At 49.3% G+C, this 27,382-nt stretch overlaps 1 protein-coding gene across 1 annotated transcript; it reads left to right on the top strand.

Moving 5' to 3' along the window:
• Nucleotides 1–128: 128 nt before the first annotated feature.
• Nucleotides 129–26,738, top strand: Plekha4 (pleckstrin homology domain containing A4). Its single transcript, XM_059276736.1, has 20 exons — nucleotides 129–476; nucleotides 927–1,018; nucleotides 2,576–2,683; nucleotides 4,135–4,207; nucleotides 4,309–4,409; nucleotides 4,542–4,651; nucleotides 7,021–7,236; nucleotides 7,553–7,832; nucleotides 8,625–8,708; nucleotides 9,460–9,507; nucleotides 9,824–9,904; nucleotides 10,047–10,196; nucleotides 12,977–13,075; nucleotides 16,448–16,588; nucleotides 18,197–18,296; nucleotides 18,362–18,438; nucleotides 19,025–19,186; nucleotides 25,292–25,341; nucleotides 25,677–25,789; nucleotides 25,895–26,738. The coding sequence occupies exons 2-20, from the start codon at nucleotides 935–937 to the stop codon at nucleotides 26,146–26,148; spliced, it is 2,331 nt and encodes a 776-aa protein (XP_059132719.1). The 5' UTR covers nucleotides 129–476; nucleotides 927–934; the 3' UTR covers nucleotides 26,149–26,738.
• The last annotated feature ends 644 nt before the right edge of the window (nucleotides 26,739–27,382 follow it).

The raw sequence follows: 27,382 nt of genomic DNA on the forward strand, positions 1-27,382 counted from the left end.
CCTCCCCTTAGCTGTGGGGGCAGCTGAGCCAGGGGTCAGACTGTAGTGGGGAGGCCAGAAGAGGCGGGGACAGCCAGGATTGGGAGGGGAGGCAGCAGCGTGGGCGGGTGAGAGGGAAAGCCCAGCAGAGAGGAAAGAGAAACCGGGAGAGGGAGGAAGAGAGAAAGTGAGGAAGAGCACTTGAAAGAGAAGAAAGGAAACAGGGGTCTGGTCAGGGAGAAAGAGGAAGACTGGGTGTGGAGAGAGGGAATAACGGAGGGAGATAAGACGGAGGGGGGGTTAGAGAGGAGCAGTAAGGTAAGGAGAGGGACTGGAGAGAGGAAGTGACAGGCAGACCAGGGGAGAAGAGAGAGAGAGAGGAGGGTGAGCAGGCAGGAACTCACAACCAGGACAGGGTTAGGTGAGGAGAGACACCTGTGAGAGGCAGTGTCTGAGACACAGAGGTGACAGACCCTGTCACTGGGACACCAGAGCTGGTAAGTCCCTGCCTGGGCTGGGAGGAGCTTGTCTGTGTCTGGATGCTCATTCCTGGAGGACTTGTCTCGGGGAGCTGGCAAACATGGTTTGGGGGTTCATGAGAGAAGAGAGGGACAGGTAGCCCAGGGCACCCTGAAGGAGGCAGGGAGTAGAATCCCTATGCATAGAGGGGTCACATTCCTAGGCAGAGTTCAGTGGGCAGGAAGAAAGGAGCCCCTATTCTGACGGCCTGGCTGCAGACAGCTGCCCCCTCCCACAGCTGCCAGAGCCGCCCACCTCCCTTGGCACTGCTCTTGGTATGTGATCCCTGGCCATGGCCTCCCCCAGCCCCTCAGTCCCCAAACAACACTTTCTTTCTCCTCAGCGTTCTCTGACCTCCCACTCCTGACCCCAGCTCTGTCCTCAGCCCCCATCAGTGGAGAGACACAGCCCCTTTCTCTTTCTCCCAGAGCTCTCGATGGAGCAGGGCCGACCCCGGAGCCGCCTGAGTCTGGCCAGCAGCACCTCCACCACATCGTCCCTGAGCAGCCCCAGCACCAAGGTCCTTGAGCTCGAGATGGGCTAAGGGAGGAGGGGGCGAAGGGTGGTCCTGGCCCGTTCCTAACTGTGGGGTCTGTGCCTCACAGGGACCCCGGTGGTCAACGGCAAGGTTCCTTACTGATTGGGCCTGCCAGACCGGTCCCTAGTTGAGCATCAGCTGCAGCTGGGAATTGAGAGACATTCCCGCTCTGTCCCCACCCTTCTTAGTCTCTCCTAACTTTGTCAGGAGAATAAACGTAGACTGAGAGAAGGTGGCTGCTCTTGACTGGACTAGGGGACTTCCTCCCTAGTCTATAACCCTCAAACCCACCCACTAACAACCAGGCATGGTGGTTCACAACTGTAATCCAGTACTGAGGAGGTGGAGGCAGGAACACAGATCGGGCTAGCTGAGACCCTGTCTCATGCAAGACAACAAAATCCCAAGCCAGAGGCAGCACTGGGGAGGCAGAGGCAGGTGGATCTTGGTGAGTTTGAGGCCAGCCTGGTCTACATAGTGAGTTCTAGGACAGTCAAGGCTACAGAGTGAGACCCTTTCTTGAAAACAACAACAAAAACACCACATGACAGAACAAGCCAGGTATGGTAGCACACACCTCAAATTCCAACAGTCTAGAAGTAGAGGCAGGAGGATCTGAAATTCAAGGTCAACCCTGGTTACATAGTGATTTGAGGATAGCCTGAGCTACATAAGTGTCACCTAGGACAAAATTCACTATACTCCCTTAAGTTCAGAGCCCAGACAGAGATTTGGTCCAAGGCAGCCTGTGTTTCGACAGGTGCCCCTTGTGAGGGAAGAGAGGGATGAGAAGCTCCATCTCCACTTGAACTTGCTTGCTGAGGATCTCTCTGCTGCAGCATCAAAGCTATCCTTCTGTTCTTCCATTTACTGGGACTTCTGTTTGGAAGGTGCTCCTGTGGAGAACTCCCGGCCCACACTCCCGGGTGGATTGCAGAGGTTCTTTGGCATCCCTGGCTGTGATGGCCAAGAGCGTGTTCTTGCTGGGGACGCCTCTACAGGGTCTCATGGAGCCCAGGCTGAACTTGAACTTCCCATGTAGCCAAAAAAATGACCTAAAACTTGTTGTCGTCAGGGTCTCACTCTCTAGCCCTAGTTGTCCTGGAGCTTTCTCTGTAGACCTGGCTGATCTCAAACTCAGAAATCTGCCTGTCTCTGCCTCCTGAGTGCTGGGTTTAAAGGTGTGCACCATCACCTTGACCTTCCAGTTCTGCCTCTGCCTCCAGAATGATGGGATTAAGGTGTGAACAACCACCCTTGGTTTATGCAGTGCTGGGATTTGAACTCACACTTCATGTATGATGAGGAAGCGCTGTGTGAACAGAGCTAACTTGTGTTGTTTGTTTGTTTGTTTGTTTGTTTGAAGACTTGGTCTCAAACAGCAGACTGTCCTGGCACTCACTATGTTAAGTCCTGACCCTCCTGTATCAACACAACGCTGGTTTTACAGCCGTGTGCCATCATCCTCAGCCTCCTTGCCTGGCTTCTAGCCAGTGCCAGGAGAAGCCCTCATTCACTTCTGTTCCTATTGTACCTCAGAAGCCTACTCGTGCCGTCCATAAGGTCCATGCCTTTGGGAAAAGGAACAACGCACTTCGGCGCGACCCCAACCTGCCCGTGCACATCCGTGGCTGGCTGCATAAACAGGTAAGGCTGGAGGGAAAGCTGTGGTCCCTGGATGCTGAGTCCTGCTCCTGAGTTTCCTTCCACACTCCCGACACGATCCGCTTCTTCTGCCTCATCCTCCACCTGCTGCTGTTCCCTCCACGCCTTAACCATTCATTCCCCGTCTGTGTTTGAATATTTCACGTTCCTGCCCCAGGACACAGGGTATACACATATAAGATGAACAAGTATCTAAGCCATATTTAAGATCATCAAAGTGGGACGTAGAGCATGAGGGCACGCGCCTTTAATCCCAGCACTCCTGAGGCAGAGGCAGACAGGTCTCTGGGAGGCAAGTCTGGTCTACATTGCAGGACAGCCAGAACAACATAGAGAGACCCTGTCTCCAAAAAAAAAAAAAAAAAAAAAAAAAAAAAAAAAAAAAAAAAAAAATCAAAAGATAACAAGAAGATGATCAGGGTGAGGCAAGAATTGTGTAATGGATTAGTAAATAAATAAATGGACATGCCTATAATCTCACTACTAAGGATACAGAGGCAGGAGGACCTTTTAGCTACAGAGCAAATTCAAAGCCAGCCTGGGCTACTTGAGACAAACAAAATTCACAAAATTTTGAATAGGTTGTTAGGAGTTTGTAGAGAAGGAACAGCACATGATAGGGAACCTTCTTCATCTTAGACTTTGAACATTTGCACAAAGTTCCTGTATATGAAACCTCTGTGGTGAATCACCTCAACCAAACCTTCCAGAAATTCCTAAAACCTCCATGGGAAGTCAGGTCCTAGTAGAGGTATGACTTTTCTTTTCTTTTCTTTTCTTTTCTTTTCTTTTTTTTTTTTAGACAGGGTTTCTCTGTGTAGCTTTGGAGCCTGTCTTGGAACTTACTTTGTAGACCAGGCTGGCCTCAAACTCACAGAGATCCACCTGCCTCTGCCTCCCGAGTCCTGGGACTAAAAGTGTTCGCTGCTGCCACCACCACTCTTCGAGGTAATACTTTTCTAAGGTATAGTTTAAAATTGGCCAAGCTTAAGCCGGGCGGTGGTGGCGCACTCCTTTAATCCCACCACTTAGGAGGCAGAGGCAGACAGATCTCTGAGTTCGAGGCCAGCCTGGTCTACAGAGCGAGTTCCAGGACAGCCAGGGCTACACAGAGAAACCCTGTCTCAAGGGGGAGAAAGTGGCCAAGCTTAGAGCCAGATGCCCCCAGCTTTCAGCTATATGAATCCATCAAACCAACACCTGCCTATGCCCTGCCCCCCAGTCCCTCTGCCCGCTCCCCCTTTCCTCTCCCCCTTTCCTCTCTCCCTCTCACCCGTGTGCCTGCCTCTCTCTGGGTCTCTGCCCCCCATTTCTCTTTCCTCCGGGCTCTCTGGACTTTGTCCCCGTCTCCCCAACCCCAGTCTCTGTCCCCCGGGTCACTTTCTCTATCTAGCTTTTTCTCTGTTCAGCTTCTCCCTTGTCTCTCTCCCTAGGATAGCTCAGGCCTTCGGCTGTGGAAACGCCGTTGGTTCGTCCTCTCCGGCCACTGCCTCTTCTACTACAAGGGTCAGTGTCCCAGCTGCCCATTTCCCACCAGTACCTCTCCCTCTCAGGCTTCCAGCTGCCCTGACACCTGCCTGACCTCTGCCCCCAACCCCTCTCTGCAGACAGCAGAGAGGAGAGTGTCCTGGGCAGTGTACTGTTGCCCAGCTACAGCGTCAGGCCAGATGGGCCAGGAGCCCCACGTGGCAGGCGATTCACCTTCACAGTGAGTATGTTTGTGGCTTCTTGTTAGGTGGTAGGCCCGAACTTGAGGTGACCATGCCTTGGGGCTTCCACATTTGAAGAGGTCTTACCATGCCTGCTCTGAGTTCCAGTCCCCAGCCTCTGTCCCTTGCAGGCGGAGCACCCAGGCATGAGGACCTATGTCCTTGCAGCCGACACATTGGAGGACCTAAGAGGCTGGCTGCGGGCTCTGGGAAGGGCCTCTCGTGCTGAGGGGGAAGACTGGTGAGTGAAAGCCAGGCTTGTTCCCCATCAAGCTTCTCCTTTGTAGGACAGTCATTTAAATATGCAATTACTAGTTATCTCCTAATAGACCCTACCATTAAAGACACCAGCCCCCCAACACACACACACACACACACACACACACACACACACACACACACACACACGCAAGGAACTTCCTCCAACAGCAAAAAGTTTTTCTCTTTTAAGATCTGCCCACTTGCAGGCTGGGTGGCTGTGCCTCACGCCTTTGATCCCAGCACTGGGGAGGCAGAGCCAGGCGGATTTCAGTGAGTTGTGAGTTTGAGGCCAGCCTGGTCTACAGAGCAAGACCCAAGACAGGAACCAAAAGTACACAGAGAAACCCTATCTTAAAAAACTGGGGGGTGGGGGGGAGATCTGCCCACCTTCTTGTCCAGCCTGACTCGCAACTGACATACTCAGTAGACATTCTCAGCTCTGCCCAAGGAGTTAGAAACATTTTCCACTCTCAGAACACCAAGTCTTGGCTAATAGTGTCTACTAAACAAAGTCAGCTTGGAGGCCATGCCACATTTTTAAAAAGACTAGTTTCTTTTTATTTCATGTATGTGTTTCTTAGCATGAATGTATGTGTACCACATATGTGCATGGTGCCCTCAGAGGCCAGAAGAGGGTGTCAGATCCCCTGGAATTGGGATTACAGTTGTGAGTTGCCTCAAGGGTGCTAGGAATTGAAGCCAGGTCACATTTAAAAATGTCTGTAAATGAATTTATTTATTTATTTATTTATTTATTTATTTATTTATTTATTTTAAAGACTTATTTATTTATTATGTATACAGAAGAGGGTGCCAGATCTCATTACAGATGGTTGTGAGCCACCATGTGGTTGCTGGGAATTGAACTCAGGACCTCTGGAAGAACAACCAGTGCTCTTAACCTCTGAGCCATCTCTCCAGCCCCGAAATTATTTATTTATTTTTACTTTTTTTTTTTTTTTTGATGGAGGAGCCATATAGTCCTGGTTGTTCTGGAACTCTATGTAGACCAGGTTGGCCTTGAACTCACAGAGATCTGCCTGCCTCTGCCTCTGGATTAAAGGCAGGCATGTACAACCACACTATTTTTGTTTTTTGAACAAGGTCTCGAATAGTCCAGACCAGCCTAGAACTCGCTGTGTAGTTGATCACCTTGAACTTCTGACCAGGCTGGTTCCACTTTTCAAGTGCTCGAATTCCAGATGTGGGCTGCCACACCAGTGCTGTAGGGACTTGTCCCCAGGAATTCTTGTATACCACTAGGCAGGCACTCTACCAACTACGCCATACCCCCAGCCCTGTGTGAGTTTTTGTTTGGTTGTATGCCTGTGTGGGTCTGTACACTTGAGTTTGGTTGCTGGTGGACGTTAGAGGTGTTGGGTCCCTCTGGAACTAAAGTAGTTAGAGGTGATTGTGAGCTGCCCAATGTAGGGGCTAAGAGCTGAACTTGGATCCTCTGAAAGAGCAGCAAGTACTCTTAATGGCTAGGCTACCCCTCCAGTTCCTGCTTATTTACTGGGGATTGAAGCCAGGGTTTCATACTTTAAGCAAGCTGTCTAGTACTGAGCTACCTCCCCAGCCCTATTTTTGAAGGAAGTAAATGTGTGTGTGTGTGTGTGTGTGTGTGTGTGTGTGTGTGTGTGTGTGTGTATGTGTACAACTGCATATGCCTGTGTCAGTGCATGTGGAGGCCAGAGCAGGGCATCGGGTGCATTTTTCTGTTGCTGTCCATCTATAAACAGGTCTCACTGAGCTGGAAGCTTGCCTTATTAGGCTGGCTGGCCCATAAGCTCGCAGGGTCTAACTGTCTCAGCTCTCCAGTTTCCTTGGGTATTGACACACAGAGTCATGCCTAGCTGTTTGTTTGGTTGGTTAGTTTTGGGTTTTGTGACAGGGTCTCACAGTATAACCCTGGTTGACCTGGAACTCAGATCCACCTGTCTCTGCCTTCACAGGGCTGGGATTAAAGGTGTGCACCAACCTTACTCTGATTGATTTGATTTTTTTTCTCTTTTCTTTGTGGCGGGGGGAGGGTTCCATTTGTACTCACCCACGATGGCCAAGTTTTAAAATTTAAAAAAAAAAAAAAATGTGTTCCTGACAGTTCTTGGGAGACTAAAGCTGGATAATCACAAAGAATTCCAGGCCAGCCTGGGCTATAAAGATGCTTGCTTCAAAATGACATCACCTCACCCCCCAATTCTCCCTCCCCCCAAATATCAGACTGTCTCAGACATCTTCCCAGCTTGCCCCAGTTTCTAGACCACAGGGCACTGAGTCCTGTACCAGTAGACCCAGTGACCTTTTTTTGGAGCAAGAGTGATGTCACTCTATGTGCCCGTTTGCTAGTGGACTACCCAGGTCACCTGTACGACCCCAGCCCGGGGAAGGACCCGGGGGACCCGGGGGGCCCCCAGAGGTGAGCAGAAGGGAAGAGGGGCGCATCTCGGAATCACCAGAGGTAGCTCGGCTCTCCAGAGGTCGTGGCAGACAAGGAATGTACACGTCCAGCCCTGCAGCTGATCTTCAGTCCGACACATGGAGTAGGAGGACCAGGAGCCCAGAGTAAGTAGGAACACGTTGGGAGCTTAGGGCGGAGCCCTGTCATTATCAGGGCGTGCCATAAGGGAAGGAGGAGTTGGGCCAGTTGCTGGTTGGTGGTCTAGGAAAGAGGAGCCAGTTGGAGGCGTGGCTTCAGGGAAGGACGAGGCCTCGAGAGACCTCGGTGGTGGCTTGGTCCTTTGCAAGCGGATGCAGGTGTTCCCAAAGGGAACTCACCCACACTTTGCCCCGCAGAGAGGGGCAGGGAATCCTTGATGGGTAGCGGACTGGGAGCAGGGGCTCCGACTAACTCGGTTCCCTGATTCTCTCCTCTCCATAGGCTGTTCTCATCCCTCTCCCGCCCGCCCTCCCCTCTGAGCCTTCCCCGTCCTCGTTCTGCCCCGGCGCGGCGACCCCCGCTCTCAGCAGGAGACATATCATTTCCCGCCCGGCCTCACACTCCCCTGAGTCGCATTGATGTCCGACCTCCTCTGGATTGGGGACCCCAAAGACAGACCCTCTCCCGACCTCCCACTCCGTGCCGAGGACCCTCCTCCGAAGCAGGCAGAGGACGGCCACCCAGGAGTCCCCAGCCCCGGAGACAGGAGCCTAGAACTCAGGTGCGCGGAGAGAGCGGGCTGCGTTTCCCGTTAGGCTTCAAAGCTCTCTTTCCAGGCCAGCAATCGAGTCACGCCTCATGGACATTGTGGGGATCAGAGTTCACAATGCAACTGGTTTCCCCAAATCCAAGGCTAGTGGATTTCAAGTCCCATCAGGCCTCAGGATTACTGGTGTGCCGTTGTTCCTGTGCATTGTGGGTATTGTAGTCCACAATGCGCTACATCAAACTGAGGCAGTTTGGTTTCCAGTTATTATTTCAAGATAGCCAGCCTCTTGATAATTTCTCTAAGACTCACAGATTTATAGCCCAGAATATCTGCAGCTAACTTCCCACAGCCCCTAGAGGCTTGGCCAGGCTCGTCCATTTTCCCTGTGTGTGGAGCCAGTAGAGTTGAGGACCTGTATGTGCTCCAAACCCAGAGCCTGGCCGCTCTAGGCAAGTACTCTACCACTGACCTACTCCCCAGTACCTTTTTTACTTCTTCTTCTTCTTCTTTTTTTTTTTTTTTCCTCGAGACAGGGTTTCTCTGCATAGCTTTGCTCCTTTCCTGGAACTCACTTTGTAGACCAGGCTGGCCTCGAACTGAGATCCGCCTGCCTCTGCCTCCTGAGTGCTGGGATTAAAGGCATGTGCCACCACCACCCAGCTACTTCTTATTTTGAGACGGGGTCTCCTTAAGTTGCCCAGGCTGGCCTTGAACTCACTCTGTAACCTAGGCCTCCAGAGTGGATGAGATGACAGCCCTTGCCACTAGGGCCTAACAAGACGCTTCTAAGCATTTTTGTTTCAGTCTACCCAGGCCTCTTCTGGTTCTTCCACCTATCTGCAGCTGCCCCCCAGACCCCCTGGGACCCGGGCCTCCATGATTTTGCTGGTAGGTTTCCTGCAGCCCCAGGAACCCACTGCACTCCCTCTCTCGCTTGACCTCCCCACTCCCCAGGATGGTTGTCTCCTGGACAAGGAACCTTGAAAGGACCATTCAGGAGCCTGGGTAGGCTCTCTTACTGTTTTCCCATGGCTGATGAAACAAGGCATTGAGTGAAAAAGTGAGCACATGACTGTGCCTAGGTGTGGGTCCAGGAGAAGGTTTATTGTGGATATGAGGGAGAGAACAGTCAGAGGCATCTGGAGGAGTCCACACTGAACAGGGCCATGGGAGGAGAGTAAGGGGCAGGGGAGACAGGAAAAGAAAGCCGAGGACGAGAGACCAAAAAACCGTGTGGCTGAGGTTATATGGGAATCAGAGACGCTGGCGGAAGGGAAGGGAAGCTCCAGGGTTGGAGAGGTTCAGGTTAGGGGTGGGATGCATTGCTGAGGCTGCTGGCCAGCGTCCTCTTTGCTGTGTTAAGTAGGCACCTCAGGCTTTTGCCCCCAGTTTCCTTGAGACCTAACAAGTGTCACTTGGAATTCATTCCCACATTGTTCTTGCTGTAGTGTTCGAAACCACAGGGGAAGACCAAAGATTTAGACATTTCAAATTTGGATTTAAGGAACTGATTCTTACTGCTAGCAGAGAAGATGACAACCTTAGGGCCAAAAAGCATGCCGTGCCAAAGGGGGCTGACGGAAGGGTTTATAAAAATGGGCATCAGAGCCCTTTGACCCTGGAATTTTCTCCTCCTTAGCCAGGGCCCCCAGCAGACTCAACTTTGCATCAGAGCTTGGAAACAGACGTAAGTTCTCCCAGATCCAATCCCTGTCCAGTTCTCAGAGTCGAAGAGAAAAAGGTCTAGACCAGCTGTTCTCAATCTGTGGGTCCAGACGCCCTGGGAGTTGTATATCAGATGTTCACATTACAGTTCGTAACAGTAGCAAAATTACAGTTATGAAGTAGTAACAAAGTAATTTTATGGTTGGGGGTCACCACAGCATGAGAAATATATTAAAGGGTCGCAGCCTTAGGAAGGTTGAGAACCACTGTTCTAGATGGAGCTGGGAGGGGAAAAGCCAGGTGGGGTCCATAAACACTTCCTTCTCAACTTCTCCCAGACCCTGTTGACCAAGCTGTGTGGGCAGGACCGGCTCCTGAGGCGGATCCAGGAGGATCTGGACAAGAGGCAGGAGGAGAAGGTGCAGCAGGGAGAGCCGGAGCTGCTCATGTCTCACCCAGGCGTGAGAGTCGAGACGCTTCCCACAAGGAGGGACTGGCAAGCACACTCATCTTCTTGGGTTGGAAGTGGCTTCAGAAGTCTGACCACTGTTCTCTGTGCAGGAGCAGCTAGAGGCAGCCTTGGAGCTGACTCGGCAGCAGCTGGGCCAAGCTACCAGGGAGGCGGCGGCTTCGGGGAAGGCCTGGGGTCGCCAACGCCTTCTGCAGGACCGGCTGGTGAATGTGAGGGCCGCTCTGTGTCACCTGGCTCAGGTGCGCATCTGGGAAGGGCAGGACTCTCGGGCTTGTGCCTGCTGCAGTGGAGACTGTATGGGCTTGAGGGTCACGCTTGAATCATCAGCCAGGTCACAATTTCAAATCTGTAATCTTTTAAAAATGTGTTCTGCCGGGCGGTGGTGGCGCACGCCTTTAATCCCAGCACTCGGGAGGCAGAGGCAGGCGGATCTTTGTGAGTTCGAGGCCAGCCTGGTCTACAGGGTGAGTTCCAGGAAAGGTGCAAAAGCTACACAGAGAAACCTTGTCTCTGAAAGAAAAAAAAAAAAAAGGTGTTCCTATTACATGTGCGTGTGTGCACACACACCAGTGTATCCCATGGCATCCATGTGAGGGTCAGAGGACAACTTGAAGGAATCGGTCTCATCGTCCATCTTCCACCCTGCTGGTCCTGGGGACCAGACTGAGGCCACCAGACTTGGCAGCAAGTGCCTTTATCAAATGAGCCATCTTATGGCTTCTTTAGCCCATAGTCTTGATCATTATAGGTGAGGGGCAAGCAACCAAGCAGTAACAAAACTTTAGTAGCTTAACAGGATGATGGTGATGGTGATGATGATGATGATGGTGATGATGATGATGATGATGATTGTTTTATTGAGACAGAGTTTCTCTATGTAGCCCTGGCTGTCCTGGAACTCACTATGTAGATCAGACTGGCCTTAAACTCACAGAGATCCACCTGTCCTTGCCTCCGAGTGCTGGGATTAAAGGTGTGTGCCGCCACATCTGGCCAAGAGGATGATTTTTACAATGAATTTATTATTTTCTATTATACATATGTGTAATATGAACATGTATGTAGGGTGTTGGGTGTTCTGTGTTGCATGGGTCAGTCGAAGAAAGAGAGTCACTCCAAGATGTAATTTAGGCTCTCTATGGCAGCAGGAGGAATAGTTTCTATGAGCTGAACCCCAAGCAGCCCTGCAAAGGTGTATTGATTGATTGTTACACAAAAGTTGTTTTTTGGGTAAAACAAGTTCGTCATCCCAAAGCCTGATCTAATCTGTGTTTCGTGAAGGAAAACATCACAAGCCTGCAGCTTTGGTCCTTATTGTGCTGTGTGCTGTTTGCAGTACCTGATAATGCAAGACACGCCGGGTGCTCCAGGACTGTCTTGTGACCAAAGTCACGCAAGGGCTGTCAAGCTCCTTCAGAAAAACAGCTCTGTAGATAGGAGAAAACAATCTCGTTTTCTACAGTGATTCCTTCAAGATCTAAGGACTTATGCATAACAACTATTCATTTGTTTACCCTAGATATAGTAAACACCACTATCTCCTTCTCATGTTGAGATACTGTCCTAGATTTCCCACTACACGCATACATGTGAACCCAGGCCCTCAATCACAAGATGATCTGATTTGACTTTATCGTATTTTTTTAAATAGTCTCACTATGTATTCCCAGCTGGCCTGGGACTCACAGAGTTTTGCTTCTTCTGCCTTCCTTCTGCTGGGATTTAAAGCGTGTGCCACCATGCTCTGCAAAGTGAAACCAAAGGGATAGCTTATTGTTGTTGTTGTTGTTGTTGTTACTACTTATTCTGTGTGTTGGCTTGATGAGATGTCTCAGCAGGTAAAAGCACCTGCCCCCAAGCCTCAGGACCTGATTCTCCGAACCCACATGTCCGAAAAGAGAGCCAACCCCCACAAGCCATCCTTCCCACTCACACATAAAAATAATCATTTAAAAATGAATTGTGGGCCGGGCGGTGGTGGCGCACGCCTTTAATCCCAGCACTCGGGAGGCAGAGCCAGGCGGATCTCTGCGAGTTCGAGGCCAGCCTGGACTACCAAGTGAGTTCCAGGAAAGGCGCAAAGCTGCACAGAGAAACCCTGTCTCGAAAAACCAAAAAAAAAAAAAAAAAAAAAAAAAAGAATTGTGTGTACATGTGCCAGTGTGCTGGTGGGTCAGAGAACAGCTTGTAGGAGCTGGCTGTGGCCTTTCACTGTGTGGTTTCTGGTCAGGCTTGCTACCGTGCACCCTTTCCTGCTGACCTCACTCGCTCTCCGTAGGTGATTTGACATGGCTTTCTGGCTTTCAACGAACGCTCCCTCAATGTTACTATGACCTTAAAAAAGTTATCTAAACATTCGGGGCATTTCTCTAGATAAGAAAAATAGTATTTGAAGAGGCAGAGGATTTCTGTGAGTTCGAGGTCAGTCTGCCTGGTCTATAGTGAGTTCCAGGACAGCTAGAGTTACATAGTGAGACTGTCTAAAAAAAAAAAAAAAAAAAAAAAAATGTATTGGAGAGATTGCTCGGTGGTTTAGAGCACTTTTGCTCTTCTAGAGGACCTGGGTTCAATTCCCAGCACCCACATGTTGGCTCACAGTCATCTGTAACTCCAGTGCCAGAGGATCTGACATCCTCTTCTGTCCTCCATGTATACGATGCCCACATACACACAGGCAAAACACTCATACATATAAATAAACCTAAAAATTAACAAAATAAATAGTATCTATTTCATATGATGCTTGTGAGGACTGTGTTAAAACACAGAAATGAACAGATACTTAAAATTTTATCTGTGGGCTGCTAGGCTGAGTGGCTTTGAGGATGTGCCCATGTCCACAGGGATCACATGTGGCATATGGCCTGGGGTTCCCAGCAGTTTAGACAAAGAAGATCATGGGGTTGAAGTCCATCTGGAGTGAGACGACCTGGAGGGAGCCCCCCTCTTCCTCAGCTGGGGCAAGATCTGGTGGTTTGAGGGACTAATCTTGTTTCTCCTCCTTTTTTTGGGACTTTAGGAGCGAGAGCAGGTTTGGGACACGTACAGCGGCCTGGAGCAGGACCTGGGCACCTTAAGGGAGACTCTTGAGTACCTCCTGCACCTCGGGTCCCCCCAGGTATACCCCCACCCTCCCCTCCCTGCCCACAGCACCAAAGCCACCTGGGAACGGTGGATGCTCCAGCAGTGTCTGGGAGCCAGAGTCCCACCCGTTCGATTAGTGACTTTCTTCTTGCTGTGACCCTAATACAGACAAGAAGCAATCACGGGAAATGTGTTATGTTAGGTTGTGTTTTGGTTTATGTTTGAGGATATGGTTCTTCACTGTGAGGGAAGTAAGGCAGAGTTCATGTTGGCAGGAGTAGAGGAGGATTTCTCAGATCTCAGCGGATCAAGACACAGAGAGTCAGGGCTGGAGAGATGGCTCAGTGGTTAGAAGCACTGGGAAAGACGCAGCGCAGTCTGGCGGTGTTCTCTGGAGAACTCTGCTCCATCTACCTCCAGCGTCCAGGGTCCAGGAAACAAGAGAAGCGGAGCATCCGGATCTTGGGTCTTCAGGGCCCTCTCTTGGCCCCGCCTTGTAGGCGTGACAGTTACCGAAGCCTCAATGGGGGTTGGAACTTCCAGACCAAAGCTGGAACGGCTACCCATACAGAGTCTCAAATTGGTCTGTTACTCATCAAGCAGGCACTAGGCTCCTCGGCTAGCGAGCCCCAGGCATCTGCCCGTCTCTGTCTCCCCAGTGCTGAGGTTTCCTGTGCCTCTGGTCTGGCTTTTTGAGTTTTAGGTATGAACTCAGGTCCCTAGGCCTGCACAGCAAGCCCTTTGTGGACAGGGCCGTTTCTCTTGCACTCTCTGTTTCTGTTGTTGGTTTTTTGGGGGCGGGGATGGTATGAGACAGGGTTTCTCTGTGTAGCCCTGGCTGTCCTGGAACTGGCTCTGTAGATCAGGCTGGCCTTGAACTCACAGAGATCCGCCTGCCTCTGCCTCCCGAGTGAGTGCTGGGATTAAAGACCTGTGTCACCATGCCTGGCTTTCCTCTGTTGGTTTTTTGAGACAAGACCTCACATTGTAGCCATGGCTGGCCTTGAACTACATAAGCTAATGTGGCTAGAAAAGAAGGTGATCCTCCTGCCTCTGTCCCTCAAGTGCTCATCACACTGGATCTGTTTTAGGCCTGATGGAAGCAGCCTGTTGTGTGCACCTGTGTGCTTGGCCTCTCGCCTCTTTCCAGGGTCTAACCTGAGCTACATAATTCCAAATTATGTCTGGAGGGATGTACACCTGTAATGTAGTCCAAGCAATCAGGAGACAGAGGCAGGAGGATTCTAAAATGAGGAGCAGAGCTGGGGTTTTCAAACAAAGGGCTCAGTTGGTCAAACTCTTGCCTAGCATGCACAAAGACCTGTGTTTAAGTCCCAGCACTGTGTACTGCAGGTGCTGTAGCTCAGGCCTACAACTCCAGCACTCAGGAAGTATAGAGACAGGAGCATCACAAGGTCAAGGCCATCATGATCTATACATGAGAACTTGTCTCAAAACAAAAGAACAAGAGGGCTGGAGAGGTGGCTCAGCAGTTAGGAGCACTGGCTGCTCTTGCAGAGGACCCAGATTTGATACCCAGCACCCACATTCTTCCGTAACTCCAGTTCCAGGGGATCTGACACCCTCTTCTGGCCTCCTTGAACACCAGGCATGCATATGGTGCACAGACATACATGCAGACCAAACATCCATACACAATTTATTTATTCATTTGTCTACATCTATCTATCTATCTGTCTATCTATCTATCTATCTATCTATCTTTTGGTTTTTCAAGAGAGACAGAGTTTTGCTGTGTAGCTTTGGAGCCTGTCCTAGGACTCGCTCTGTAGACCAGGATGGTCTCAAACTCATAGAGATCTACCTGCTCTGTCTCCCAAGTGCTGGGATTAAAGGTGTGTGCCACCACTGCCCAACCACAATTTATTTTTAAGTAAAAAAATGTATTATGAACAGGACATGTCAAAATAAAAAATAATTAATTAAAGGCTTGTTGGACCTGCCATAATGGGACAATGTCTCAAAAACAAAACAAACAAAAAAATGGACTTTATAATGAAATGATAAATACCTACGGTTAAATCTAGCGAAGGGTAGTGTAGCTGGAGAGTTTCTCTCCAGGTCCCACCAAGCCCCCGCAGCCACTCAGACCCAAATAAACACACAGACGCTTATATTATTTAAACTGTTTGGCCTAATGGCTCAGGCTTCTTGCTATCTAGTTCTTATATCTTAAATTAACCCATTTCTATTCATCTATAAGTTGCCACATGGCTTGTGGCTTACTGGTACCTTATATTTTGCTTCTCATGGTGGCAGCAGCTGGCAGCATTTCCTGACTCAGCCTTCCACCTCCCAGAATTCTCTTCTCTCCATATACTGCCTACACTATTCTTCCTGCCTAGCTACTGGCCAATCAGCATTTTATTTATCAGTCAATCAGAGCAAAACATTCACAGCATCCCCAGCACTTCCCCTTTTCTTTTTTCAAAAGGGGAGGTTTTAACCTTAACAGTAAAATTACATATAACAGAACAATTATCAAGCAAGAATTACAGTTACAGGGTAGGCCAGACATTGCTGAAAGCCACAAACATTATTAGTTATCATTAAAGCAGTATAAAACAGGGGCCGGAGAGAAGACTGCTCTTCCAGAGAACTCCGGGTTCAATTCCCAGCACCCACATGGCAGCTCACACCTCTCTGCAACTCCAGTTCCAGGGGATCTGACCCCCTCACACAGAAACCAATGCAGACAAAACACCAACAAGGGGGCAGGGGTGGGCAGGAAATGCCTTGACACACTTGTATCTTTAAAAAAAAAAGCTATATAAAACATAGAGATGTACCATGTTCAGAGATAGGAAAAAGCAGTGTGAGATGTAGGCTCTCCAAATCGGTTTCCCCAGTGGCAATGGGCAGGTCTTGTATACATTGGAAAGCGTGGGGCTGGGGCGCATGGCTCGTTGGTTACAGCACTTACTGCTCTGTCAGAAGGCTGGAGCTCAGATTCCAGCACCCACGTGGGATGGCTCACAAACTCCTCCTATAACTTTAGCTCCAAGGGATCTGATGTCCCTCTCTGGCTCTGTGGGTGCCTCCACATACATTATCACATACCCAGAGAGACACACACATACATACAGATGAATAAAAAATAAATAAATCCTTAAAATTTGGGGGGCTGGTGAGATGGCTCAGTAGTAAAGGCACTTGCTGCCAAGACTGATGGCCTAGGTTCAGGGACCCACATAACAGAAGGAGAAAAACAGTTCCCACATGCAGTCGGACCATAAGGCATACATGGAATTTGTCAATAGAGGACAGAAACAGCCAAGACAACCTCCATGCAGCTGCCTTTAGAGCCTTCCGGGTGGGGCCCATCTGCTGCTGCTAGCCTTGTATTTTCTCTTCTTGAACAAACAAACCCCTTTCCTTCCCCTAGGACCGAGCAGCTGCTCAGCAGCAGCTGTGGATGGTGGAGGACACGCTGGCAGGTCTAGGTGGCCCCCAGAAACAGCCCCCACATACTGAGCCCAAGTCTCCATCCCCTGCACCCCAAGCAGAGGAGTCCTCGGAGCGGGAGGTGAGATTTCCAGCTCCTCCTCAGTTTCCTATCTCACCTGTCCTAACCCGGTGAGTCCCACACCCACCTCTTTCCCTTAATCACCTACCAATCCCATGGCAACGGGGGGGGGGGCATTGAATCCCCTGAAGTCTGCCGTCGTGTAAATGCTGGGACTTGAATCTGGGTCCTGTGCAAGAACACTGTGCTCTAACCACTGGACCATCTCTTCAATCCCATCCTCTTCTATTTGCTCCCAGGACCCAACCCCAGGCAATGGTACCCCCTTTCAGGCCGGGTCTTATGCTATCAATGAATGTAATCAAGACAGTCCCTGCAGACACGCCCACAGCCAAGGAGATCTAGATATTCCCTCACTGTCAGTGTGTGTACACTTTTGTGTGGGTCGTGTACTCATGTCACAGTGTTTATGTGGAGATGAGGGATAATTGTGGGAAGCAGTTCTCTCCTTCCACAATGTAGACCCTGGGGATGGAACTTAAATCATCAAACTTGGTGGCAAGTACCTATATATATAGCTATTTTGGGGGAGGCTATTTTTTGTTTGTTTATTTTTTGAGACAGGGTTCCTCTTTGTAGCTTTGGCTGGAACTTGCTCTGTAGACCAGGTTGGCCTTGAACTCACAGAGATCCTCCTGGCTCTGCCTCCCGAGTGCTGGTATCAAAGGTGTGTGCCACCACCACCTGGCCAGTTTCTAATCTACTCTTTACTGTATGTTTTCTGAAGGAAAGCATCACACCTCCACCACTTTAGTCCTTACTGTGTACCATTTGCAGTGCCCAATAATGCAAGAGCCTCGGGTGTGCCAGGAGCGTCTTGTGACCAAAGTCATGCAAAGGTTGTAAACCCCCCGCCCCTCAGAAAAAACAATTCTACAAATCATGGAAACCAATCACTGTTTTCCACAATGATTCTTCAAGGTCAAAGTACTTTTAGAAAATAACTATTTGGGGCCTGGAGAGTTGTCTCAGTGGTTAAGAGCCCTGACTACTCTTCAGAGGACCTGGGTTCAATTCCCAGCACCCACATGGCAGCTCACAACTGTCTGTATCTCCAGTTCTGACACCTTCACACAGACACACATGCAAGCAGAAACACAAAACACAGAAAACAACTGTTCACGCCCGTGTTTTACCCTGGATACAGTGACTGCTGGATTCCTAGGACACTATCCATCTGTCTCCTGACTTTCTGTCCACCCCCGCTAGAAAGGGCATCGACACCAAAGGAAACTTCATCAAGTGTTTAGGGGTTAATTACAGGAGCACGAATGTGTGACTCAGAGGCAGCTGCTCCACTGGGAAGCCCCCAGACACCACATAGCATGGCGCCCAGTGCGTGCTCCTGGGAAGCCGCTCACTAAAAGGTGGAATACTTTTCATGTTGAGCAACTTGTTTAACTTGAGAGGGTAAGAGAGGTTAAGCAACTTGTTCAAAGTCGCACAGCTAATAAGTGGCAGAGATGTGATCTGAAGCCAGTACATCTGGCTCTGAGTTTTTAATCTTAATATTTTCCATGCTGTGCCTCAGTTGGTAAATACTTGAAAAATTGTGGTAGTTGTAATAAGAAGAACAACAATATTTGATCCCCATTTTTTTCCTTCCAGAGCCTTCCAGAGTCACTGGAGCTTAGCTCCCCTCAGTCCCCTGAGGTGGACTGGGGTCGACCCCCAGGAGGTGACAGAGCCCTCCTCAGCCCTCGCTCAGGTGAGCACCCTGGTAGGGTGGGACTGCTCTGTGTTCTTATTCTAAGTCCCTTTCTGTTCTTCAAGGTGTTGGGTCTCCAAGGGTCTCACGGGCATCCAGCCCCGAAGGTCGTCCACCCTCATCCCCACCGCTGAAAACTAAGGTAGACTGTCTCCGAGACACCTTAAGTCTGCCTTATAACTGTGCTTGATCACCTCTGACCTCCCAACACTAGTTGTGTGAAGATGCTGTGTGATTTGGGGTAGTCACTAAGCCCCTCTGAGCCTCTATGCTTCTCATCTTTGTAACGGCACTAATAGGCTTGCAAGGACATGAGATTTAAAACAAAATAAACAGGGGCATGGCTTGGTGGAAGAGCCCTGCTTACAACCCCCCAGTGAGGGGCTGGGGGGAGGTTCAGCGGGGAAGCCTGGGAGGCGGGGGTTCATTCTGCAGCGCTCCTCTGGTGAAAGAGCTGGTGTTTTCCACTCATGTCAAGTTACTGGGGGAAGCAGACATGCCTAGGAGGCGGGACGCTTCCTTCTCCATAAGGTGGGGCAGGTGATGGAAGGCGGGCTGCGGAAGCCTTTGTCCCCACTGCTGGTCATGTGTCCGGGCCAGGGACGCAGCAGGCTCTGGAGTACAGGGGCCTCAGGCTCTGTGAGGGGGCGCCAGGCTGTGGGTGGGAAGTTCCTAGGGCAGAAAGAACGAGGAAACCGAAGGTTAGGGTCTTGTCTGTCTCTCCCCAGGCCCCGGTGGCGCGGCCTCGCATGAGTGCGCAGGAGCAGCTGGAGCGCATGCGCAGAAACCAAGCCTGTGGGCTTCCTCTCCCTCGCCCTGCCTCCCCGAGGCTCCTGACCCTGGGGAGGACACTGTCCCCAGCAGGACGCCAGCCTGACTTGGAGCAGAGGGTGAGGAGAGTAGGGTCTTGGACTGGGGAGCAGGGTGGGAGAGGACCCTCTGTTCCTAGATTGAATCTCCCTCCCTCCCTTCCTCCCTCCCTCCTTTCTTTCTTTCTTTCTTTCTTTTTTTTTTTTTTTTTTTTGACAGGGTCTCATGTATCCCAGGCTAGCTTTGAACTTGCTACATAGCTAAGGTTGGCCTTGAACTCTGGCCTCCGGCCTCTACCTCCCTTGTGCCATGATTACAAGCTGTGCCACCATGCCCGGTTTATACAGTGTCAGGGGTGGAGCCTGGTAGGCGAGTGTTCTGTTGATCAGCCACACCCCAGTCCCTGCTGCCTTTCTAAAATGGGAATACTTCCCACTATCGTTGATGTGAACTAAGTCATCCCACCCTGGACTTGTTCCTCCTGCAGTGGGAGGACACAGTGAGGAGGTGTGTGAGAGGCTCCTGGGGAGATGTAGCATATACTCAGGTTCCCTCAGCCCGGAAAGGGACCTCATAACAGACTACAGCAGTGACTGCACCCCAGTCCAGCCTGGAGAACCCATGAGGTTTCATGGGGTGTGTGAGGGGTTACCTACAGTAGCAGAAATGACCTAAACACAGCCCCATTGTCAAAGCCCTCCCCGCGTGAGTGACAGCTCACCAAAGCTGCAGTGGCCGCGCTGTCTGAGGAACGAGCAGGCAGGCACTCAGTGGTTCTGAGAGTCTCTCTGTAGCGGGGCTGGCTAGTCTCCTCTGCCCGCCGTGTTTGCTGTGCCCATCCTTCAGTCGTGGAAGTTTCCATAACTCAGCAAGTTTCAGCTTTCCCAGACATGTGAAGCTGGCTCATCTCCTCGGGCTCAGGATTCTCCCTGCTCCTACAGGGAGTGTTTCAGTTCAGAGGAACAGGTCTCTCTCGGGTTTCTGTGTTGGAACTCAGGCTCTCTTAGTTGCTATGTGGCACGGAAGAGGCTGTACCTCCTGTAGCTCACTCTTCCATGCTCCCTGTGCACACACTATGCCAAACTAAATCATGTGATCTGAGGGAGAGGGAAGGTAGAGAGACAGGCAGACTGAGTAAGGATGTATCTTTCCTCTCCACACCCCTCTCCAGCTAGGCCCCGCTTGCTAATGGTACAATTAGCCATAACTCCTGTTTCCTAATGTTAGGAGAGAGGACCACCTGGTCCTGAAGGAAGCTGACATATAACCCCATCGATGAAGACTATAGTAGCAGATCCTCAAGGCCATCGTTGGCCGGAGCTGCGAAGGGGAGCGTTGACAGAAACGGAGACCTAACACAGTGGGGCCTCAGAGGGGAGGGGAGACTGGAGCCATGGCTCAGTGGTTAGGAGCACTGGCTGCTCTTCCAGAGGACCCATATGGCAGCTCATAACTGTCTGTCATCCAGCTCAAAGTGATTTGACACCTCACACGGACATAAATGCAGACAGACACCAATACACATAACATAAAAATTATAAACAAAAAGTGAGAAAGAGCAAAGCACCGAGAGGAGTGGTGGAGGGTGGGAGGCCAGAGGAACCTCTTCAGAGAGCAGCCTTCCCTCCCTTGAGGAATCTCAGACTCCTTCCCCACCAAAGCATAGGTCTGACTTTTTATAGCTTTTTATAGCCATAGCCAGGCTAAAGGAAGTTCCAGATGATGTGATTTTGTTCCATGTAGTATATGTGACAGGGAGCATGGAGGAGCCACGTGCCACGGATTGTAAGCTGTCAAGTCACAGCAGTGACTCCTTAATTGTGAACTTCAGGGAGGCATGGCCTGATTCAGGCTGTGGAGCCAGGCCTAAAAGCACAGGCCTATGTTCTGTCCCTCACTGTGGATGGATTCATTGGTCAGATGAAACATTCTCATGGTCCAATCACATCTCAACAGCACCATAGGCTGGGGACCAATCCTGTGACATATAAACCTCTGGGGATATTTATATCCAAATCAGAGAAGCTTTAGTAGGGCAGGATTGGACCCGCTGTAGGTGTGGGCAGAACTTCGTAAGCCTGTAGGTGTGGGCAGAACTTCGTAAGCCTGATGTTCTCAATGAGGACAGGTGAATTCAAGTATCAAGTTTTTGGGCCATTTCATTCTGAGACCCCCACCTAGCATCACCATAAAAATGGGAAGTGGGACATCAGTGGAGCTGATGCACAGCTCCCGCCCCAACCCTGAGGAGATGGAGGCTGGAGGATGAGGGGTTTAAGGCCATCCTCATCTATATAATGACTTGGAGGGCACTCTGAGCTACATAAGAATCTGGCTGAAAATGTGAGGGCAGCCGGGTAGTGGTGGCACACGCCTTTAATCCCAGCACTGGGAGGTGGAGCCAGGCGGATCTCTGTGAGTTCGAGGTCAGCCTGGTCTACAGAGTGAGTTCCAGGAAAGGCACCAAAACTACACAGAGAAACCCTGTCTTGAAAAACCAAAAAAAAAAAAAAAAAAAAAAAAAAATGTGGAGGGAGCCAGGGCGATGGCTCTGATTGACTTTGGAGCCTCAGACTGTTGTATAAAGCCTGGGCCAACAGTGAATGCCTGTAATCCCCCTGGCATGGAGATGGGAGGTGGAGATGGGTGGAACCCTGGGAGCGGTGGATCAGTTAGTGTATTGAGTCTTTCTCTGTCTTGCCAGCCAGCTCCCAAATCGGAGACTCGTTATTAATTATGAAAGCTTGGCTGATAGCTTAGGCTTGTTTCTAACTAGCACTTATAACTTAAATTAACTGTTACTGTTCATCTATGTGGTGCCACGTAGCTCGTGGCTTTTACCTCTCATCCTGCATGTCTTGCTTCCTCTGCATCCCGCCGGCAACTCCCTTCTTTCCAGTGTCCTCTATGTCCCAAAAATCCTTCCTAGCCATTGGCCTTTCGGCTTTGTATTAAAGTGACACATATTCACAGTATACACAAATATTGTTCCACATTTCCCCCTTTTTGTCTAAATAAAAGGAAAGGTTTTAACTCTAACTGCTGAGCCACCTCTCCAGCAAGGTTTTAACTCTAACAAGGTAAAACTATATACAATAAGAACAATTATCAGGTAAGAATTACATTCACAATGTCCAGTCCATTTGTATTTGGCATATTTGGAGAAAATACTCCATTATTTATTCTATCTTGATGAGGTACATAGCTCTGTACCTAATTTGCCTTCTATCATAACTAAGGAAAACTGCAGCTATAACTCCCAAGTCTTCAACTCCATGAAAGACCCCAAATAGATACAACATTACCTGAGTAAACAGGAAGTGTAATGCAAGCCACTTCCAAACCTATGGAAATGACAGACATCTGGCTGACTAGACAGTCACCCAAGGTTCCTGTACAACATTGGGGCAGCCAATCTCCAGCCTACAGGCCTAGAACATCTAGCAGACTCTTCTATGAAGCAGGAATTTTGAAGGACCATCCTGCCTTGTTTTGATAAAGTTCAGCAGTCACTTTCTTATGTGTCTTACAGAATGTCTGGCAGACTTTTCTCCCTTTTTTTTTTTCTGTTTTGTTTTGTTTTGTTTTGTTTTTCCAGACAGGGTTTCTCTGTTAGCTTTACACTTTTCCTGGATCCCACTCTGTAGACCAGGCTGGCCTCGAACTCACAAAGACCACCTGCCTCTGCCTCCTGAGTGCTGGGATTAAAGGCATGCACCACCATGGCCCGACTTTCTGGCAGACTTTTCTATGAAGCAGAAATTTTGAAGGACTGTCCTACCTTGTCTTGGCAAAGTTCAACAGTCTTTTTTCTTTGTGTCCTGCTTGTCCAGCTGTACAGCACATTGTCAGCAGTCAAGACAAGCAGTTTTTTACCCCAAATGGCTAGTTTTGCCACATTGAATGCAAACTCCATATGAAGTTTCTTCGATGCCCATCATCTTCTCTGAAGTAAATTGGTGCTGCCAGGAGCAGATGTCTCATTGTCATGAAAAGCTCATTTTTTAAAAAATTATTTGGGGTTGGGGATTTAGCTTAGTGGTAGAGCGCTTGCCTATCAAGCACAAGGCCCTGGGTTTGATCCTCAGCTCCAAAAAAAAAATTTATTTGTTTATGTTTATTTTATGTGCTTTGGCATTTTGCCTGCATGTATGTCTGTATAAGGGTGTCAGTTCTTGGAGTTACAGACAGTTGTGAGCTGCCATGTGGGTGCTGGAAATTGATCCTGGGTCCTCTGGAAGAGCAGTCAGTGCTCTTAACTGCTGAACCATCTCTCCAGCCCCCATGAAAACCTTACGTTAACAAAAAATTTAAATGTCATATTCTATATGTCTTTGAAGTTTTTGAAGACCATCTATCTATCTAAAATATACCTCTGTTTGACCCTGAAGCCAGGATTTTCAGGGGTCTCCCTCAATCAAACCTGATCTCTGTCAACCTTGAGTGAATCCACAGACTTTGGTTTCCTGTGAAACAAAGCACAACCTCTTCTATAACATAACATTTTGACTTTCATTTTGAAGTGAAGACATGTTTAAAATATACAAGTTGGTTTACTTTGGCAGTTTTTGTAATCCAGTGTCAGCAGCTATTGTTTGCTCATCAGCAATCAAAAAATTTAAGCTGGGTGGTGGTGGCGCACGCCTTTAATCCCAGCACTCGGGAGGCAGAGACAGGCGGATCTTTGTGAGTTCGAGGCCAGCCTGGGAAACCAAGTGAGTTCCAGGAAAGGTGCAAAGCTACACAGAGAAACCCTGTCTCAAAAAACCAAAAAAAAAAAAAAAAAAAAAATTAAAAAAAACAACAACACAGTAACATACAGGATCCAGACTCCCTGTGTATTTCCCATCTCCTCATGGCTTATTCTTTTTTTAATAAAGACTTTATTATTTTTAAACTATTTTTTATGACTATCTATATCCTTTTTCTTTTTTTTAAGATTTATTTATTTATTATGTATACAGTATTTTGCCTACATTGTGTCTGCACACCAGAAGAGGGCACAAGATCTCATTACAGATGGTTATGAGCCACCATGTGGGTGCTGGGAATTGAACTCGGGACCTCTGGAAGAGCAGCCAGTGCTCTTAACCTCTGAGCCATCTCTCCAGCCCTCTTTTCTTTTTCTTAAGCCTACACACATTGTTAAACACATTGTAACCTGTTTAGAGTTTTTTTCTTTTCCTCTGAACCTGCTTTACTGCGTGTATCTGTAACCTTTTCTGTCTTTATGAGCAAAACCTAGAACTGCCAGGCAACTTAGCTCAGCTTATGTCCTGTTGGCAGCTCAAGCCCTCAGGCTGCAGCCAGGAGATGTGTCTCTGTACCTCAGCCTGCATGAGAGACTGCGGGACTAGGAAGCCACATTTGACTCCATTTTTGTGTGGTTGGAACCTTTTTTGAAGCTTTCTCAGGTCTTATATAGAAATATGTGCCTTGACATTGGATGCCATTTGAAGTCAGGCTTTTCTTTGGGCCACCATCTCAAATAATGACACAGAGACTTATTAATTATGAAAGCTCAGCTGATAGCTTAGGCTTGTTTCTAACTAGCTCTTATAACTTAAAATTAACCCATTGCTGTTCATCTACGTGGTGCCACGTGGCTCATGGCTTTACCTCTCATCCTACATGTCTTGCTTCTCCTGTGTCCTGCTGGTGACTCCCCTTCTTCCCAGCATCCTCTCTGCCTCCCAAAATCCTACCTAGCTATTGACCATTTAGCTTTTTATTAAATCTGTCAGAGTGACACATATTCACAGTGTACAAAAAGTTTATTCCACAACAATTTGGTCTGGCCAACCTGCTGGTTCCAGGCCAATGACAGATCTTGTCTCAACGTGGAGGACCAGAGGAGAGACCCAGGTGATCCTGTGACCTTCCTAAGTATCTGCATGTAGGTGGGTGGGGAGGGGGACCTGAGGAGGAGAGGAGAAAGGGAGGGAAAGACTGGGGAAAGAGGTGACGAAAATAGAGCCTTCAATGGCAAGAGTTCTATTTTCTGTCTTCCTTCCCTTCTTCCCTCCCCTCCACTTTTCCTTTTTTCTCCCCTGCCCCTTTTCCCTACCAAACTCTCCTCTCTTCTTTCCATCTGGACACAATCTTGTCATGTACTCAGACCAGGCTGGCCTCGAACTTGTGACCATTCTCCAAGGCAAGAATTCTAACCACCTAATTCCTTCCAGCCTGTTGTAGGAGCTGCGAAATGGCTCAGGAGTTCTGGGTCCTGGAGTAGGTATGGATCTAGAGTGGTGAGTGGAGATGGGGGGATCTGGATGCAGACAGGGAAGCAATGGCATTGTCATAGTGTCCTGTGTACCAAACAAGTCTCCAAAACTCCAGAGTCCCTTGAGTTCCTGTGGTATCTACAAAAAAGCCAGGAAGCCCCTCATGCCCAGTCAGGAACTGCAGCGCTTCAGTGGCCTGGTTCATCTAGTGAGGGACGACCGGACTGCTGGTCTACCTGTGATGCACAGGGCCTCGGTTTAAAGTCCTCTAGATGCAAGCCAAGAAGCACAAATCCCAGCAGGCCTTGGTGGCCCCTTTGACACCGTGGCTTATTTTCTGTAGTCCCAGGCACTCTACAACCTACATGCCAACATCTGGAGGCCACCGGGAGCGGGTCCTCAGTCTCTCCCAGGCTCTAGCTACAGAGGCTTCCCAGTGGCACAGGCTGATGATGGGTGAGGTGCCAGGCTCTGCGCCCCTGGGTCAGAGGGAGGAGGACTGGAAATGTGGGGTACAGATGTCTAAGTTAACAATTCTCGTTTCCCTTTCATGCTCTCCAGGGGGAAGCTCAGACTCCAGGGGAGACTGTCTCCCGCCAGGCTCACAAACTCCCAGTGAAGAACTGCCCCAGGTCACCTTGTCCCCAGCTTCTCACAAGGCTGACTCTTCTACCACAGGGTTCCCATGCCCAGGGAGCCGGCCAGGCCTGGCCCAGTGGGAAGCGGGCTGGGACCCTGGGAACACCCCTCCCACTCCGCTGCAGGATGAGGGGACATGGCCCTTGAGAGTCACTCTGTTGCAATCCAGCTTTTGACTTGCCTCTTTGACACAAGCTGGGAGCACGACCTTGAGGTGTGAGATCATTCAGGACCACAGGGGAGAAGTTTGTTCCGTCATGTGTTCTAGGTGGGCCGGGCTACTATGGACAAAGGTCGATTATCCTAACACTATCCAAATTTGGATTAAAACTTTAAACTATTAGTCAATACATAGCTTTATTCTCTCTGAGGTTGTGACATTGTGTTCAGATTCACAGGTAATAAGGAAACTGCCTGACTCCATTTTGAAGTCAGGAGCCATTATGCTGTGTTTTTTAAAAATAAGTTTCTATGTACTGTGAGAGTAGAGTTGCGCTGTTTCCTGAAACTTGACCTTCCCCAACCCATGACCTTGATTTGTTTTTGAAAATACCCTGACCTCTCCCTAATCACATGGTGGGTGACCATATGATGTTTCTTTAAGGTTTTTCTATATTTTATTACCCCATTGTCTCCCTTCTGTAAAACTACTCCTGATTTTACTCCTTAAAAGGGGCCTAAGAGGTGGATTTGCTGCTGCGCTCTGTAACCTGACTTAGGAGGAGACAGTCTCTGGCCAGCTCTTGGGTACACCCCAATAAAAATAAAGCTTGCTTCAACTTTGACTCAAATTGTGGCCTTATTCTCACCGTTTGGGATTAACATTTTCTGAAGGTCCCAGTGAGATTCGCTCCAGAACTCCAGGGGGTTGGGGAACTGCCTCCAGGGGCACGTGCCTTGAGCCCTTCTAAGGCTCCGGGGCTGTCTGCAGTTCTCTGACTGTCCTGATGAACAGAAAAGCAGCAGGCATCTACGGAGGCTGCCTGGGGAGTCACAGTCTGCTTCTGTTTTGCAGGATCCCTATCTGGGTTGTGGAGGGAGTTCAACAGGATCCCAATAGTCTCCCTTCTAAGGCAAAAAGCGGGTTGTCACGTTGCATCCCCGACCTGAGGTTCTTAGTCTGGTTTTGTGTCTGTTTGTCTGTCTTATCTTTGGCTTCATTTTTACTGTCCTCTTTCTGCCTTTTGACTTTCTGTGTTCATTGGTTGATTTTGGCGTTGGGTCGACTGAACTGATGGACGGTGTGGGTAATAAGACTAGCAAGACTAACAGCCCTCTAACTTCATCCCCTATAGTTAAGGAGGATTCTGATTATCTTATCACCAAGAGTCACCTCCGAACATTCTGTGAAACTGAGTGGCCCACATTCAGGGTTGACTGGCTCTCCCAGGGTACTTTTGATTCTCAGAT

This window comes from Peromyscus eremicus, chromosome 1 (genome assembly GCF_949786415.1).
Source record: "Peromyscus eremicus chromosome 1, PerEre_H2_v1, whole genome shotgun sequence".
NCBI classification, from domain to species: Eukaryota; Metazoa; Chordata; class Mammalia; order Rodentia; family Cricetidae; genus Peromyscus; species Peromyscus eremicus.

Excerpts from the sequence above, each read along its gene's own strand:
- Plekha4 (XM_059276736.1), top strand. The coding sequence starts at position 935 with ATGGAGCAGGGCCGACCCCGGAGCCGCCTGAGTCTGGCCAGCAGCACC. Across the intron at positions 2,684-4,134 it reads GTGGCTGGCTGCATAAACAG|GATAGCTCAGGCCTTCGGCT; the intron begins GTAAGGCTGGAG and ends CTCTCTCCCTAG. Across the intron at positions 4,410-4,541 it reads GCAGGCGATTCACCTTCACA|GCGGAGCACCCAGGCATGAG; the intron begins GTGAGTATGTTT and ends TGTCCCTTGCAG.